This window comes from Peromyscus maniculatus, chromosome 12 (genome assembly GCF_049852395.1).
Source record: "Peromyscus maniculatus bairdii isolate BWxNUB_F1_BW_parent chromosome 12, HU_Pman_BW_mat_3.1, whole genome shotgun sequence".
In the NCBI taxonomy this organism is placed as follows: Eukaryota; Metazoa; Chordata; class Mammalia; order Rodentia; family Cricetidae; genus Peromyscus; species Peromyscus maniculatus.
In genome coordinates, this window is record NC_134863.1 from 9,609,053 (window position 1) to 9,626,919 (window position 17,867).

General features: G+C 46.1%; 1 protein-coding gene across 7 annotated transcripts in view; it reads right to left on the reverse strand.

The window, feature by feature from the left end:
- The window catches only part of Yeats2 (YEATS domain containing 2), a 97,323-nt gene that overhangs the window by 29,723 nt on the left and 49,733 nt on the right, over positions 1-17,867 (reverse strand). For 5 of the 7 annotated variants that reach the window (XM_076548579.1, XM_076548583.1, XM_076548582.1 and 2 more), the window contains 8 exons: positions 15,666-15,824; positions 14,071-14,174; positions 12,602-12,709; positions 12,024-12,206; positions 4,282-4,540; positions 2,467-2,628; positions 839-1,017; positions 20-178 (listed from right to left, as the gene is read on the reverse strand). In XM_076548579.1, the coding sequence (XP_076404694.1) occupies positions 20-178; positions 839-1,017; positions 2,467-2,628; positions 4,282-4,540; positions 12,024-12,206; positions 12,602-12,709; positions 14,071-14,174; positions 15,666-15,824 (1,313 nt within the window). The remainder of the gene's footprint in view (positions 1-19; positions 179-838; positions 1,018-2,466; positions 2,629-4,281; positions 4,541-12,023; positions 12,207-12,601; positions 12,710-14,070; positions 14,175-15,665; positions 15,825-17,867) is intronic. The other 2 variants (XM_076548580.1, XM_042259079.2) reach the window with 1 other exon arrangement.

A 17,867-nucleotide genomic window follows, 5' to 3' on the forward strand; every position in this document is an offset into this window, starting at 1 on the left:
TAGGTGTGTATGTCTTTACCTGTGTAAACAGGGTGGTTTTCTGTCCAGAGATGACTTTCAGTGTCTGCTGTCCCTGCGCAGAGGGTGAGCTGACTCCCAGTGTTCCTTGAACCACTGATGCAGTAGTCAGTTGTTTTCCGGGTGTCTGGGGTGATGGTTGGCCAACTAAGAATGTACCCTAAGTTGGGAGAAAAGAATTCACTGAGATACACTGAACTTGGCCACCTCCGACGACAGTCTGCAATGTCTCGGCTGCCTTCTACAACTCAAAGCACCTGAAATGGAAGCCAACTGAGTGTCACCAGGAAGTCTACCCTACTCGAACACAGCACAGTTGCTGAATGGGTTTAAAAATGCAACTGGATTTGTTCCCATCTTTCTCAATGACAATGTCTGGACAAGACTTCAGCAACAAGGAAAAAGAAGGGATGGAGCTGTTCCTCACTGAATCCAACCCAAACACCACAGCCTGATGCTGACTCTGGCTTTCCTCTCTAAGAGCAGAATTTCAACTGTTCATTAATACTGTCTATTTTGTTACAGATGGGTAGGGGCAATTAGCATAGCAGAATCTTTCTTTGGGACAGAAAGATGTGGGTTCAAATCCAAACTCTACCATTAGCTTAGCAGGAAGGTCTTACATCAATTAGTTAAATCTTTCTGAATCTATCTTTTTCACCTTGCAAAACAAAATAAGCTCAAAATAATATAGATTTATAACATGGCTAAAATGTTGGTACTGACCCCTGACCCTAGAGTGGTAAAGGGAAATCAACAATAATTAAAGGCATTTATCGGGTAATCAAATAGTTGACAAGATCAGGTAAACTTCCCAGACCTGGGGAGTTTGCTTGAGGATGTAGGATGTGTAAGTCAGGTGCTGGGACACCCCTCCTGGGCCAGTGGTGCCTGGGGCTCCTCCTGCTGCGCCGCCACCGCCACCTCCACCGCCTCCCCCTCCTGCACCAGCACTGCTGCTGCCACCGCCACCAGCAGCAGCCGAGCCAGACTGGAGGTCTGCAAGCACAAGGAGGGACAGGAACATCACCGGAAGTAGCTCGACAGGAAACAGATGCGCGCAGACGCTTTGCCCACGCTGCCGTTCCTCCGGGACCTGCTTCTCCTGTGCCGAGTGAGGAAAACTCCCCAGAGTTTAAAGACCAGACTGAATCCATTTACACCCTGAGTGAGCACCTGTAGTCTGGAAACTTAAATTCGGGAAATTTTGGATACTTAAGTGACATTCCAAGTTCTTGATTATGGAGCATATTAGATTTCAGATTTCTCTGGATTTTAGATGATTTCTAAAGTCTATGTAAATATTCCCAAAACTGCAAACTCTGGTCCCAGGCATTCCAGATAGAGGACACTTAACTTGTACTTCCACTCTGACTACAATGACGAATGTCCTTGACAGCATCTGATTTAGCGGTGTAAGATGAGAGCCTGACGCTAATGTTTTCTGGACTAGTGTTTTAAATCGAATTATCCATCTTTGGCTCTATGTTCCCAATTTTCTTTCAGATCTCACTCCAAAGCCAATGGATTTTCTTTTCCTTCCATGTTGGTAACAGGTAAGATCCCCAGGACTCTAAGCATACAAACTCCCCCACCTCGATTACAGCGAGCACAATCCTTCTCAATAGTCTGTGACCCCGAGGACAGTGTAAACCAGAGGTGCGTCCTGCTTCAACTGTGGAGTACTGAGGCTGGCTTTTCCTTATGTAGACACTGTACTAAGGTGTGAGGAGAACATACCAGAGTAAGTGGCAATGGCCCACTACAGAAATGGCAAGTGGTTCACACAGTACACTGGGTCATCACTTCTCCCATCTAAGCACTGACCAGGCCTGCCAGGATTGTGCGTATTTAAGGCAGTTTGTCAACACACAAGGGAGCCAGGCTGCTGTAACATTACACTTCAATTCAGAGGGGAATATGTACCTTTCAACACCACCCACACCGCCATTGTCAAAGTAAAGTTTTACGTAACTAAATAAACCACCTGGTTTCCTTGGGGCTTTAGAAACACACTTAAGATTGAACCGGGAATTCTCATTCCACCTCCAAACCTATCAATACATCTAAAAACTAGTCAAGGGACAGCGGGTTCCTACCCTAGCACATCTGCTTCAGAAAACCACCCAGCAGCCACTGCAAGCAGATGGATCCTTTCCCAGCTCTTCCCCAACACAGCCTGGGTAGCCAGACCTCTCCACATCCCATCTGATTCCAAACTCCAACACAACACCCAAATAACAGGGTCACCGCCTAGGACTATGACTACTTAAACACACTTTCTAGTTAAAATATGTGCATGTTTAAAATCCGCTTGGGCAATTCTTCCATCACACCATCAAGCAGAATTACAGAAATCCTTCCAGTTCAGTTAAGAACTGCCCCTCCACTGGACAAGACGAACCCATGCAGAGGTCCGGGGACCAAGTGACGGAAAGATGGACTAACTGGCATTGTTGGTAGCTCGCAGGATGGCTCCTTGAGGAATTAGCAGCAGCTTCCCTTTTCCTGAGGGGTTCTTGCTGTTCGTGGTAAGGTACAGTTTAGTGCCCGGAGGCAAATTTGCCAGGTTGGCCAAGTTAGTGGCTGGTAGCTGCAATGTTGCCATTACTAAAAGGAAAAGGAGGCAAGGGGAGGAGAAACAAGAAGACAATCAACTATGGGTAATAGTCTAAAATCAAAACATGGAGCAATAACATACACATTTTAAAAACACTAACCAAGAGTAAACATAGTTCATTTCCTAGATGTTTTAAACTAAAAATAATTTACATACTAGAAAAGCTTTCCACAAATTAATGATGTATATAAACAGGCCAGGTCTTTATCTTAATTTTGCATGGCAATGAGCCCATTTCCCCAGTCCTGACCATTTCTTCTAATCTATCTTTGCTTCCTCCTCTGCTTTTTAAAGAGAAGGTCTCACTACAGAGAACAGGCTAGATTGAAACTCAGGATTCTCCCACATGCTGGGGTTGAAAGTATGAACCAACAAGCCAGGCTGTTGTGCACTTGTTTTAGGGGCTGGAGAGATGCATCATCGGTAGCACTGACTGCTCTTCTTGATGGCCTGGGTTCAATTCTCAGCACCCACACAGTGGCTCACAACCATCTCTAACGCCTGGTCCAGGGAATTTGACTTCCTCTTCCGAATACTGAGGACACTTCAAGTACACAGTTTACAGACATTATGTAGACAAAATACTCATACACATAAAATAAAAATAAATAATCCCCCTATTATTTTTTTGAACTGAAAACAAGTTTTATTGGCGAGACTTCTGTTAGAGAAGAAGACACTTTTCACTGTCACTAATGGTACCATGCATGACTCCTATGTGAACAGTGACAGGAACCAGCAGAGGGCAGTTACCACAACACCAGCAGAAACAGACCCAAACATCGTGGCCAGAGAAGTATTTGTAGACATCATTTAACAAATACTTACTGATGCTAACTACTTGCTAGGTACTGTGGCCACATAAGGAAAACAAGGTTTCCTTACTGACTGTATAAAGCTTTCAAGTATCAACTTTTATATACATGCAGGTAAAACATCCTTACACATAAAATAAAAATAAATAATCCTTAAAAACAAAAGAAAAGGTCTCCAATGTAAACATGGAATGTCTTAGGCATTTTGTTTTTATGCCTCTCAGAAACATCAAGGGCTAAAGCTTATTCAAGGTATTCAAACTTCTGCTTGGTAGCGTTCACTAGCGTTACATTTCAGATGTTGTCAACACGTGGTCGTGCCAGGGTTGAATGTCTGAAGCACAGCTCATCGTGGGACATGAATGGCTGCAAATGACTTTAGACCCGAACCATGCAACCTTTGGTTTTTACTGCACGTGCACAGACGTCTACAGTACATACATAAAATAAAACTTCAGCTACTTATATATCTCTATATAAAAGAGTCCATGCTAGCCAGGCGCGGTGGTGCAGGCCTTTAATCCCAGGATTTGGCTGTTGAGAGCTCTGACTGCTCTTCCTGATAGCCTGGATTCGATTCTCCTCACCCACACAGTAGATCTCTGTGAGTTCGAGGCCAGCCTAGTCTACACAGAGAGAGTTCCAGGACAGCCAGGACTACACAAAGAAATCCTGTCTTCACCCCTGCCTACCACCCCCCCAAAAGAATTCCATGAGAAGAAACCAACAGTACCACCTCTGAGTCTTTCCTAATCAGAACCAACAGCACACCGAATCATTTAATTCCGTACGGTGATGCACTGAAAGGTCCGGAATTCTATCAATTACCTGAGCCCTGGGATCCACTCTTCTGTGGCCCAGCAGCTGGGACCGGAGTCTTGGTTAAGGTCTGCACCGGCTGAGCAACAATGGTCCCGCCGCCTCCACTCACGATTGCTTTGGCAACTCCTTGGGTCACAACTTGCTTTGGACCGACTGCTTTGGTGACAGAAGAGCCGGCCTTGGCGACAAGGATTTGGCCACTACTGATTGCCACAGCCTGCTTCACTGTGGAAGGTAAGGTAGAGCCAACAGGGACGCCAACAACCTGTTGGAGACAAAAGACAGTCCAATAGTATTACTTCGCACAGGCCTGGGGGGTTCTCTGGGGTCAGCCACTCTGCTCCAGCAAGAACAAAGTAACAGCAGGGGCTGGGGGCTGGGGGCTGGGCTGGTGGGGGGTGAGGGAGTGGGGTGGTGGTGTCACACAAAAATCTAACTGTCCCAAACAAGGGTGCCTGGACACAGGAGAAAAGTGTCTCTCATGGTTTGAGTATTGCCATGAAACAGAAGCTTAGTGACGTCCCGAAACTTCACCATAATAGGAAAACTTTATATATACACAAACTTAGGCAAGATAAATACAAAACCCAATTCTCATCCAGAAATAAAATATTCCCAATGTATTCATTTCTAATTCCTTCTAATGTTGACTTTAATTAGAATTGGGATCACACTGTACATAGTCTTGCAACATTAATAGGTAACACAAGCGTTTTCCAGTGTTATATTTCAAACCATCTTCAGCTGATCAAGTACAGACCAGAACAGGAATACCACAGTCTACATAAGCGTCCTCTGCTGCTGGACAGGCAGGTGCTTTCAAACTTCACATGATAAAAACTGCAATAAACTTCCTCTTGAATTCAAACTCTACCGCACTCAGATTATTCTGTAAGCTCTGGACTCTGTCCATCTGAGTGCCCTCTCTTTTCCTTAAAGTGCTAGCTTTCCACCGGATTCTGGGAAAAGGAACCATTTTATCTTCCCTCATCTTTCCCTCCCTGAAGATGAACATGTGGTTAAAAAAAAAAAATAGAAAGGAAACATTTAAACAAAAATATGTGATTGAAAAAAGAACTTTTTAAAGCTGGGTTCCAAGTATCCCAGGTCAGCCTCAAAGTTGAGGGTGACCTGGAAATTCTGATCCTCTTGTTCTACTTCCTGTGGGCTGGGATTACAGGGTTGTGCCATCATGTCCAATTTATCTGATGCTGGGTATTGAACCCAGGGTTTTGTGCATGGTAGGCAAATACTCTTGCCACCTGAGTGACATCTCCAGCCCTACTTTAAAAAAAAAAAATTTCAGAATCCAAGTAAATTAAATTGTAACTGTTTCTAAAAGTAATTTCTTTTCAATTAAAAACACAACAAGCAGCTTGTTCTAAGAGAATAAGCAGGAAAGTGTTACATTAGAAGAGACAATTAGGGCTGGTGAGGCGCTCCAGTGGGTAAAGGGCTTGACCGAATCAAAATCTTGCTGAGCTGAGTTTGATCCCTGGAGCCCACACAGGTGGAATCAGAGAACCAACTCCAAAGCTGGGTACTCACGCACACTGTGCCACGTGTGTGCCCACATGCACACACACAACAATAAATCATAGTTAACATGTGGAGGTCAGAGGACTGGAAGACAACTTCCACGTTAGCTCTCCCACATGTGGGCCTCATAAGGTTTGGATTCTGGCGTCTTTACCTAACAAGCATCCCAATGGTCCCCGCTTTCTAAGGCAAAATAGAGAAAGTCAGTACTTTTCACCCACCAGAGGTTTAAAAGCCTGGCTGCAGGCTGTGTGTGCTGGCGCTCATCTACAATTCCAGCACTCAGGGGGTGGAAGCAGGAGAATTAGGAGCTGGAGGTCAGCCTGGGCTACGTGAGGCCCGCTCTTCAAAAGCAGGGCCTGGACAGCTGGCTCAGAGGTTAAGAGTGTGCTCTTGTAGAGGACCCGAGTTCAGTTCCCAGCACCCACGCTGGGCAGCTGACATCCTTGTAACTCTAGCTGCGGGAGGTGTGACCCCTCCTTCTGGCCTCCACAGGCACAAGCAAGCACAGGCTAGGCAGACACACAGGCAGGCAGAACATCCAGACACATAAACAAAATAAAGATTTAAAAAGCGTGGGTGGAATTATTTCTAGGAAGAACAAAATGGACTTCATTTGGAGGAAAAAAGGCCACCCTAAAGTAAATATGCATATGCTAACATGGGGCAGAGGGTATTCAACTACTTTATATCTGAAAGAGAGAGAGAGAGAAGTAGATACTAATAATATTTTCAATATTTCAGTGAGTTTTTTGAATCATTAAAAAGTAAGAGGAGCTGGAAAGACAACTCGGAGGCCAAGACCATGTACTGTTCATTCAGAGGACCAAGTTCAGGTCACTGCACCCAGGAAGGCAGCTCCTAACTGCCAGGAACACCAGCTCCAGGGGGATCCAAGGCCCCTGCCTCCACCAGCACCTGTACTCACTTGGACATACTGCCTGCAACACACACACCCCATATACACCACACCATAGAGACCCACACCACAGAGAGAGACACACACACACACACACACACACACACACACACACACACACACACCACACACACACAATTAAAAAAAAATAAGAATGGCGGGCAGGATGTCAGGACGGCTGAACAGTGTAGAGCACCAGACGAGAGCACCGAGGGAGGGGAGATAGAACAGAGGTATAAAGGATTAAATGGGAATAATGGACCAGGAAGGGTTAAACTGGGATGTGAGATGTGAGGGTGGGGAGAGAAGAAACTACGGGGAAGGATATCTAACACTGAAGGTCTTCTGAGAAAGCCTCTGCAAACCACCACTGCAGCAGCTTCCTAAAACACACACAGGTCCAACAGCTACCCTACCACGGAGGCACCAAACCCGACTAGATGCCTCATACTAGCTAATAAAGTCCCCAGCAGCAGGAATGGATTACCCTTTGAGTTGTTGGCCAACGGGGCCTCACTCCCACGGCTAGCTGAGCAACACACACTGGACGTGATGGTGGGAGAGGACACCCTACTCCAAGCTGGGTGGTATGGTGGTTGGCGTGAGAAGGGCACTCACAGGCTCATCTATTTGACCACGTGGTTTTCAGTTGGTAAAACTGGGAAGGATTAGGAGGTGCGGCCCTGTGAGAGTGTCACCGGGTATGGGCTTTGAGGTGTCAAAGCCAGCTCTACTCCCGGTTAGCGGCGTCCTCTGCCTTACGCTACGGTCACATGTAGGCTCTCAGCTACCGCTCCATACTCACGCCTGCTGGCCTGTTCCCCACCATGCTGATCACAGTATATTACCACAGCAATTAAAAAAAAAACACAAAAAACTAAGACACGTGGGTAAGGAGGAGAACGTGATTATGGAAGGAGTTGACATGAACATGTTAAAATTGCACTGTATGAAATTCTCGGACTTAGTGAAAATTTTATTTGATGTGTATGGGTGTTTTGCCTGCATGCACGCGTGATTCCCACAGAGGCCAGAAGAGGGCACTGGTCTCCTGGCACTAGTTACAGCTGTGAGCTGCTGTGTGGATGCCTGGAATTAAATGTGGGTCTTCTGGAAGAGCATCTCTCCAGCCACTCCCGTCCCCCCCACCCCCTTTTTAAGAAACAGTGGCACATGTTTACAATCTCAGGGCTGTCATTTGGAGATGCACCGGCAGGACCAAAAAGGAAAAAAAAAAAACAACAACAAAATAAAACAATCACTCAAGCGGCAGAATAAAATAAGCAACAGACAAATGAGCTCTCTTTCATTACAGTCTACTAAACCACTTGTTTCTTTTCAAAGACTGTGAAATAAAAACACATTTGCCATGAGTTTGGGTGCTATGGTTAGTGTGACAATGGTCCCCTAATCAAGCACTGTTAAGTACAGAGCAACCAGACAGACTTGTTTTCCTGGTTCAGTTCCAAGTTGGCAACTGGGTAAATCATTTAACTTCCTTGAACTTTAAAATTAGCTTAAGTAATGGCAATATTTACCTCACAGAATCATAAAGAGAGAGTAAATGTATAAGATGTCCAGCTAACATGAACTCACTTCTATCACCTGAAGAACGGTAACCGTGAGGCAATGTGGAAACACGGGCAGACCCTTTCTCCTGTTCTTGTTTAAGACAAGGCCTCACCGTGTGGACCAGGCTGGCCTCCAACTCAGGGCCACCCGCCTTGGTCTCCTAGCGTTGGGATTAAAGGTGTGTGCCGCCACATGGCTGAAACGGCTCACCAAGAAACTACAGACCTACCTGCAGCCGGCAGACTGGAGCTGAGGAGCGCCAAGCCTCTGCCGACGCCTACCTATCATGCTAACCAGCCAGTGCTCTCCACTTCCCGTCCTCCACCTGTACAGTCCACAGGGATACTTTCATCGATCACGTGAGTTTTTAAAATGTTCACTTTCATTCGTTTATGTATATGCGCATGCCTGTCTGTCTGTCTGTCTGTCTGTCTGCCTGCCTGCCTGTGCTCCATGTGTGTGCTGGTATCTGAGGAGAGCAGAAAATCACATCCAATTCCCTGGAGCTGGAGTTACAGGTGGTTGTGAGTCGCTTGATGTGGGTGCTAGAAAACGAACTTGGGTCCTCTAGAAGAGTAGCAAGTGCTCTCTTAACTACTGAGCCATCTCCTAAGCCCAAATATGCTGTGGGATGGTCTGTATGCTGTGAATGTGTTGCTCTGATTGGTTGATAAGTAAAAAGCTGATTGGCTAGTAGCCAGACAGGAAGTATAGGAGGGATAAGCAGACAAGGAGAAATTCTGGGAAGAGGAAGGCTGAGTCAGGGGAGACGCCAGCCTGCCATCCAGGGAGCAGCATGTAATAGCACACAGGTAAAGCCATGGAACATGTGGCAACATATAAATTAACAAAAATGGGCAGAGTTTAAATGTAAGAGCTAGTCAGTGATAGGCCTGAGCTAATGGCCGAGCAGTTTTAATTGATATAAGCTTCTGAGTGATTATTTTATAAGCAGCTACAGGGTCTGGGGAGCTGGGCAGGACCAGAGGAAACTTCAGCTACACAAACACAAGATTTGCAGTAGCTCTAAAAACATTTTTAAAGGTGTGTGTACTCCCACTTCATTCCATTTTTAAGTGTAAATTATTCTTTAAAAAGATTTATTCTTATTGTATGTGTAGGGGTGTTTTCCCTGCACGTACATCTGTGTACCACAGTAGTGCAAGGCCCACTGAGGTCAGAGAAGGCGCCGGATCCTCTGGAACTGATGATGTTAGGCACCGTGTGGGTGCTGAGAAGAGGAACCAGTGTTCTTTACCACGGACTCTTTGAAAGGTGAAGTCATTTGCTGGTTGTTTAGTTTCTGGTACAACCACTGGAGAATGGGATAGTGAACCATGGGAGGCTGTGGCTGTCCTGAGTGTCAGTGTTACACTCCACAGAGGGGCTGGCTTTATACCCTACAACATAAAGCATACTAGACGGCAATCTAGAGTCTCAGTCAGCTGTTTAATATGCCTTGAATATTTTAAATTACTTCTAGTTCCTTTATTTTAGTAGAACTGTTTCCTTAAAAGCCACTCCTTGGGCTGGGTGGTGGTGCACAATTTTAATCTCAGCACTCAAGAGGCAGAGGCAGGCAGATCTCTGTGAGTTCTGAGGCTATCCTGGTCTATAGAGCTATTTCGAGGACAGCCAAAGCTACACAAGGAAACCTTGTCTGGAAAAACAAAACAAAACAAGTCACTCCTTGGCTTGGCCTTGGTGATTCACATCCTCAATCCCAGGATGGGGAAGGCAGAGGGAAGAGGATCTCTGGAGTCTGTGGCCAGTCTGCTCTACAGAGTGAGTTCCAGTCCTTGGTCCCTGCTCTGTCAAGGCTGTGTTTCCTCTGTAACATCTACCAAGCCTGATCATCTGACTTTGATCCCTGGGACCCACAAGATGGAGAGAATTAAGCAAGTAGTCCTCTGACTTTCTCACATCTGTGTCCCTAGACATATAAATAAATGTAAAAGGGGGAAAAAACCTATACCCCTTTATGAAGCAGAATATATTTTAAATAACTTGTAAGGAGCTAGAGAGATCTCAGCAGCTAAGAGCACAGGGTTTGATTCCCAGCCCCTACCCCCACCCCCACCCCAACGTTGGCTCATAGCTGTCTGTAACTCTAGCCCTGGGGGAATCTGATACCCTCTTCTGGTCTCTGAGGCATGGCATGAACATGATACCATAGATACACACTTAGGCAAAAGATCTACCTGTGTTCATAAAAAAAGAAGGTGTGAGCCAAGGCTGAACAGGAAGTTAAGCCACAGATGCACGGGTGGTACAGAATGCCCGCCCAGTGACTCCAGGGCTGAGACAGAAGGACCTCGGGTCTGTCTGGCTACAGGACTGGCCCGACCCCAAGAGAAAAAGTAAAAAGAAAGCTGAGCTCAGCTGGAGAATAAATCCTTGTCTAACGTGTGAGGCCCCGGGTTCGACCTCTGTTGTTGACAGTGGCAGAGCTCACCCAGAGGCCAGGGCAATGCTGCGGCAGTTCCTAACCAGCCAGGGCACCTGAACCTTTGGGCAGCTTATGAAAAACCTGATTCCCAGGCCCTTGGGGGAAATTCTGACTCAGTAAGTTTGAGACAGATGAGGAATTGCTGTTTTAAATCAGAAGATGAACTGTCTGATGAGGTAAGTTTTGGAAACCTTACAGATTCCTAAGATTTAAAAACAACCTGTAATTTTCTGAATTTTCATCTCTATCCCCAGAGAGACCTACTTATCTAAACTAACCCAAATTATGCAATACCATCTTCCATTTTAGAGTATTCATCTCAAAACAATTCACACTCCTAGACAGGCCAGGCTTTGAAGCTGAAATGTAAACACCCACAAACATTCCCAACAGTTCCAGAGCACACATGCCAAAACACCAGGCTAAGTTAACTCTGTGTTCCAAAGCATGCTTAGGTTACAGAAAACAGCTTATCAATCTCACCAGCTCTGGCACGGTGCATTTGGGGCCAAAAGACCTGAGTTTCAAGCCTCCTACCGCTCACTAGCTGTATGCTATCTGCTCGTATAGTCTACAGGAAGGTTCCACGCCCCTCAAACTCATGGTTTCCACATTGTAAAATGGGAGTGAAAAGCACCTGCCTTGCAGGTGTAGCCGGAGAACTACAAGGAATGTGTACATACGGACTGGTACATAAGCACTCAATAGACTCGCTATGTAACTGGTGTGGAAGAAGACGGATTATGTGCTACCTCACAATTCCTTATACACTCTCTGGTACTTCTAAGTTATCAACAAAATGAAGGAATGAACCAAATGGCACACACTTGTAATCCTAGCATTTGGGATACTGAGGTATGAGGGTGGCCTTGAGTCTGAGGTCATCTCAAAACAAAACAAATCACAGGGCCTGGACATTCGAGGTGTGAAGCGCAGCGCTCCAGATCTGACCAGGAATGAACGGGTCAAAACAGCGCTCCCACTAACACTGGAATCAAATACACAGCCCACAAGGCCTGCTACTTTGATGCTGGAGAGAGGTTCCATGTCCCTATGCCTCTTAGACTGTTCCTGGGGCTTCTGTTTAAACGCACCCACTCGTGTCAAGGAGAGACAGTACAGATGTATGTGACTGGGTCTTTTCCAACTGGGCTAACAGGTTTGTATGGGATCAGGAACTCTACATCATTTTGGTACCTGTCACCTATTTAGATAAATAACCTACATTTGTACCTTCACACCCCACCCTCACCCCAAAGCCATACAAACCTTGGAGGGCGGAATCTTTGGTGGCTGAGTCGTCCCTTCTCCGGCACTTATGACCTGTTTTTGAGGGGACACAGCTATCATGTGACCCCCTTTCACGGTCACATACTGAGGGAATGGTGACTGGCTGGCAGTTCCTGTGGTGGACACATGAGGGGCTTCCCCAGGTTCCTGTTTGATGATCACCTTGCAACAAACAATGACACTGAGTAAGTTTCCGAGTCGGGGAGGAGGAGGAAGGATCTACTGTTAATCTTTGAATCTAGTCTCTCTGCAGTGACGTTAATGAATGAAACTTGGCACTGCAGGATGCTCCAGGAGAAAGGTAAATAGGCTTTAACAGCGTCCTTAACAGCTATGAAGGGCCAAGCAGGACCTCAGCTGCACCCTGCGCTGCTTCTGTCACTTGTCATAGAGGGCAGCAGGGAGACCAAGACAGCCCGTGACCCCCAAGTCCCGTTGCGCTGCGCTGCTAGGACGGGGGCAGCATTAGAGCGGAGGCATTCCTCAGAACTAAGGCCTGCTACAGAAGCGTGGAAAACCACCCGAGGCTCCGGGGCAACGCCGTGGCACACACTCACCTTAGTGAAAGCTCCGAGTCCTCCAGTCACAGCTTTGGGGCTCTGCACTTTCGGGTGACTGCCGATTGGGCAAAGAGGCGGCATGGATGCAAATAAAGAGTCCTCCTGCTGTGTAAAAACACTGGTTATACAATAGGCTAAACAAACTGTTCCAGATATTCCAGCCGTTCACTATAGAACAGGATCAACACAGTGGCTCTGGGCCTTCAGAGTGGAAAACTAACTCAGATCAAGTCAAGAGTCCTCCTGCTGTGTGTAAACACACTGATTATAGGACAGGCTGAAACAATGTAATGCAAACCCACCATACCCCAACACCAACAACCAAAGACAAAGAAAACAAAACCCCACAATGTTCATGGATCTTCCAAGCTCCTGTGCAGTCACGGTGACTCCCTTCAAATAAAAAGTGAGGCACGCATTCCCACCTGAGTGCCTGTAATATCTCAGCACTCAGGAGGCCGACAAAGGAGGGTTGCTAGTTCAAGTCTCGCCTGGACTACTCAGCAAATGCCCTGACGAATGTCAGAGTCCTACCTAAGCCGTGAGTGTCTGATTAAATATTAAGTATTAAGAAATAAACAGTAGAACTTCAGGAAGTTACTGCAGGAAAACCTCATTTGGTCAGGACTATCCAGGATGGCTGTCAACTATCTACGTAAGAAGAATGCTGGGTTGGGTGCGCCAGGAAGAGATTCTCAGAGCCATTCAGACAGGAGTCATCTCCGTGGCTTCTGCTTAAGACAGCCATCCTGAGCAAATAGGAGCCAAGTAAGAAGTCAGATCACAGTCCAGAAAGGTCAAACTCTGAACTACTGTCTACTCTGAAGAGATTAAGAGTTACTTTTAAATAAATAACTATCAGGCTACTGTGTGCAAAGAAGACAAGGTTTGCTCCTTGTACCACCAGGAAACATGCTGGCAGAAAAGCATCTGTGTGTGTGTGTGTGTGTGTGTGTGTGTGTGTGTGTGTGTGTGTGTGTGTGTGTCTGCGCGCGCGCGCGTGTGTGTGTGTGTACGTGTGTGCATGCATGTGTGTGTGTGTGTGTGTGCGCGCGCGCACGCGCGCGTGCGCGCGCACGCGCACGCAGTGCCCACAGGGGCTAGAAGTAGGCACTGGATCCCTTGAAGCTGGAGTTACAGGTCGTTGTGGGCTGCCAGGTAGGTGCCGGGACCTGAACTCAGGTCCTCTGCAAGAGCAGGAAGCGCTCTGAGTAGCTGAGCCATTTCTCTTCAACTTCTAAAGAAGTATTTTTAATAAAACTGTCTCCTTCACAAAATAAGTACGGCCACCTCATCCCCACACTGAGCTTCCAATTTGATACTGGGAGATCATTTGATGGACGTGCTGAGAATGGTCTTTTACACCAGAAGGAACTAAGTGAGGAAATGATCTTCCAGATCAAACACTGTCATCGGCAAGTATGCCTTTGGAGTCTGCGAAGTGCAACAGAGCAGGAAGAGTTTACCTTGACTGTAGACGTTAAGAAACTACTTCCGTGAATTTTAGGAACAGGGGACCCTGTTCCTTGGGGAACCTGGGAGGCCACTGGGAGCTTGCTTGTAGGACTTCCTGATAAGCAAGAGAGATTTGAAAATTATGTATCAACAAAGTTTACAAAATGTAATTTTAAAATCATTTTCCACCACCCTTCCCTGTTTTCAATTACTTACTTTTCATTTCTAAGGGTTAAAAATTCAAAACTCTAAAAGTCCAAAAACATGTGCGCGCGCACACACACACACACACACACACACACACACACACACACACACACACACACACACTTCATCCCTACAAGCTGATCACATGCCCAGCCTGGAAAGCTGTAAGAAGCTCGTAAGGACAAAATGAAGAAGCGGGGACATGTGTACACCACTCTGCTCCCTATCGGAGAAGGGACAGTGCAACAGAGGGGGCAGGTCACTTAACAAAGAGCCAACATGCACACATTCCAGTGAGTGCCAGCTTCTGCTGCACCTGTCTCCAGATGCTGCCCCAACATGCATGCACTCCAGTGAGTGCCAGCTTCTGCTGCACCTGTCTCCAGATGCTGCCCTGTGACATTATCCCACAGCCACACAATGTTCTTCAGTTATCAACAGTAAATACTAAGTTAACACCTAAAGTGATTTTCAGTAAGTTATTTCACCTACCAAATTTGCCTCTTCAAAGTTGTGGCTGATTCTTAACACTAATATGTTAACTCCAAAGACATCTGCTCAGCATACCCAAATGTGCTGAAAGCAATACTTCTCAAATGAGTTCGACATGTAAACGACTCTAAATTGCTAATTTTCACAACAAAGTGCCTATGTGGAAAAGCCCGGTACACATGGAAATGTGTTCATTCTAACACATGGGAGCGGTGAGGGGTGGGGACCAGCCTGGTTACCTTACCACCATTCATTTTGTTATTTCTCTTTTCACTATTTCCCTGAGTAGGGGAAGATCCCACTTTGAGAGCACATGTGTAAACATGGATTAAATGAAGGAAATGGATACAGTGTTAGTAAAAGAGTATTAAAAACCAAAATCAGAACCAGAAACCCTGACAGACACCAGGCAGCCATGCAGGACTGCAGGACAAGGTGGTGACTGCAGACACCAGGCACCCGTGCAGGACTGCAGGGACAGGGTGGTGACTGCAGACACCAGGCAGCCGTGCTGGGCTGCAGGACAGGGTGGTGACTGTGACAGACACCAGGCAGCCGTGCAGGACTGCAGGACAGGGTGGTGACTGTGACAGACACCAGGCAGTTGTGCTGGACTGCAGGGACAGGGTGGTGACTACAGACACCAGGCAGCCGTGCTGGACTGCAGGACAGTGTGGTGACTGCAGACACCAGGTAGCCGTGCAGGACTGCAGGACAGGGTGGTGACTGCAGAAAAGGCTTCTAATCGAACTAAACATTGAACTTTCATACACAGAGACTCTTCCTCAGAGAAACAGTATGAGGTTCCTTTTATACACACTTACTTATGGGTGGAGGGCTCATGGGAGGATTTTATCATTAATGAAAGATTAATCCTTTAGACTGCATGAATATTGCTTATACATACCTGTATTCTGAGCGGAGGCTCCAATAACCTGTACAGGTTTATCCACAATAACGTGAGGGTTGTTTATACCAGAGCTGGTAGTGCCTTGCTTCACATGAACCGGAGTGGAAGTTGGGGTGCGAGGCAATGGTGATGGACTTGGAGTTGATATCGGAGAACCTTTGTTAATTAAAGAAAGGAGAGAGACAAAGTGCACATATAGTTTAAGTAGGAGGACGACAAGACAAGGGTAGCAAGTCAGACGAGAGAACAGGCACTTTAGGGGCTGGGCTGCCAGTGTAGCCGAGGCCAGGTCCTGCTGCCTTGTACTGTGTACTTGGAATCATGACCAGATCAGCTAATTGAGCAGGTAATTAGAAACCGACTCTGGGGCTGGAGAGATGGCTGAGCGGTTAAGATCACTAGAGGAACTGGGTTCACTTCTCAGCACCCACACGGCAGCTCACAACTAACTGCCAGTAGCTTCAGTTCCAGGGAATCTAAAGCTCTCTTCTGGCCTCCAAAGCACTGCTGACATGTGAATCACAGACATACATTCAGGCAGAACACCCCTACACATAAAAAATAAGAAAGAAAAAAAGAAATGGATTCTAAGGCCAGGTGTGGTATCCTATGCCTTGATCCAGCACTTAGGAGGCCGAGGCAGAGAGATCTTTGCATTTAGAGCTAGCTTGCTCTGTATATTGAGTTCCAGGCCAGTCAGAGACACCTGAGACTCTGTCTCAAAAAGAAAGGATATATTCTCTGGGCCCATCCTTAACGCCTATAGAAAATAAACCTACATTGTAACAAGACCCTCTGGTGTGCACACAGAGGTCGAAAGAGCAGGCCGGGTGTGGCAGCGTATGTCTTAATCACAGCACTCAGGAGTCAGAGGGTTTCTGTTGAGATGGAGGAAAGAAATCTAGAAAGCTTCTCCCTTGTGTCACTGACAGAATCCTCTCCAGTTCTCTTTCAGTCCTCCGTTTTCCCTGTCTGCTGTAGGAGTCGGAATCTGCTCGGGGTCTGTCCCTAGCAAAGGGCTTCTTTCTCTCTTTTCCTGAACAAAAGCATCACATGGGGAAGGAATGAGGGATTCTTCACAGAAATCTTTAAGTGTGTGTTTGTTTTATGAGACAGGGTTTCTCTGGCCGACCTGGAACTCACTTTGTGGACCAGGCTGGCCTTGAACTCAGAGAGATCCGCCTGCCTCTGGGATTAAAGCGTGAGCCACCACAGCTAGCTAAAATCTTCAAGTTTTATTTTATAAGGGATTAAGTCACTGAGTCCAACTGACCCAGAGAACAAACAAACACTATCAAGGAAGATTCAAATATTTTGTTCAGCATTTAAGGTGGATACTCATTTTATGAGATTGTTTACAACTAGTATTTTGGTTTTGGTAAATGATCATAACGACATGCACACAAACAAAATATAAACACACATGCATTACTGGTTCAGAGACATGGAAGAATACTTAAAATAAGATTTCAGTTAGTCATTAGCTTAGGCTACAAAATTTCAACAATACAGCTACTTAAACAGGGCCCAGGGGAAACAAAACAAAACAAAACAAAACAAAAAAAAAAAACAGTTGATCTGCCAACATGGGTGGGGAGAATTGCACAGGGCCTCACCCTAGATGAAGAGCTACATAGAATATTGCATATTCAAAGACACCGCAATTGGTAAGTGAATAGCTAGACTGAGGAATTTTGTGCTTTGATTTGGAATATATTTTTAATAGGAAAATGTGAAACTTACCAGAGACAGAAATCTCTATCAAGACTATGTCACAGAATCCCAAAGAATATTCTCAAACTTTACTCACGTACTGCTGAACACCCTTAATCACCTACCTCAAAGCTGTCACCTGTAAATTTCTGCACACCTCAAACCAATTCATACAGCCTACTCTGCAGATAAAATTACAGGTTTGTTACCCACTGCTGACTGTAAAGATTCACATTATATTTTTGCTGAGCTGTCCGTGTACAGCAGCAAATATTCCCATTTCCTTTTTTTTTTTTTTTAAATTTATACAGAGGAGCTGGAGAGACGGCTCAGCAATTAAAAGCACTGGCTGCTCTTGCAGAAGACCCGGGTTCAGTTCCCCGTCTATACATGGTGTTTCACAATGGCCTGCAACTCCAATCCCAGGGGCTAATGCGTTCTCTGGGCCTCCACTGGCACACACATGGTGCACACAAACATGCAGCC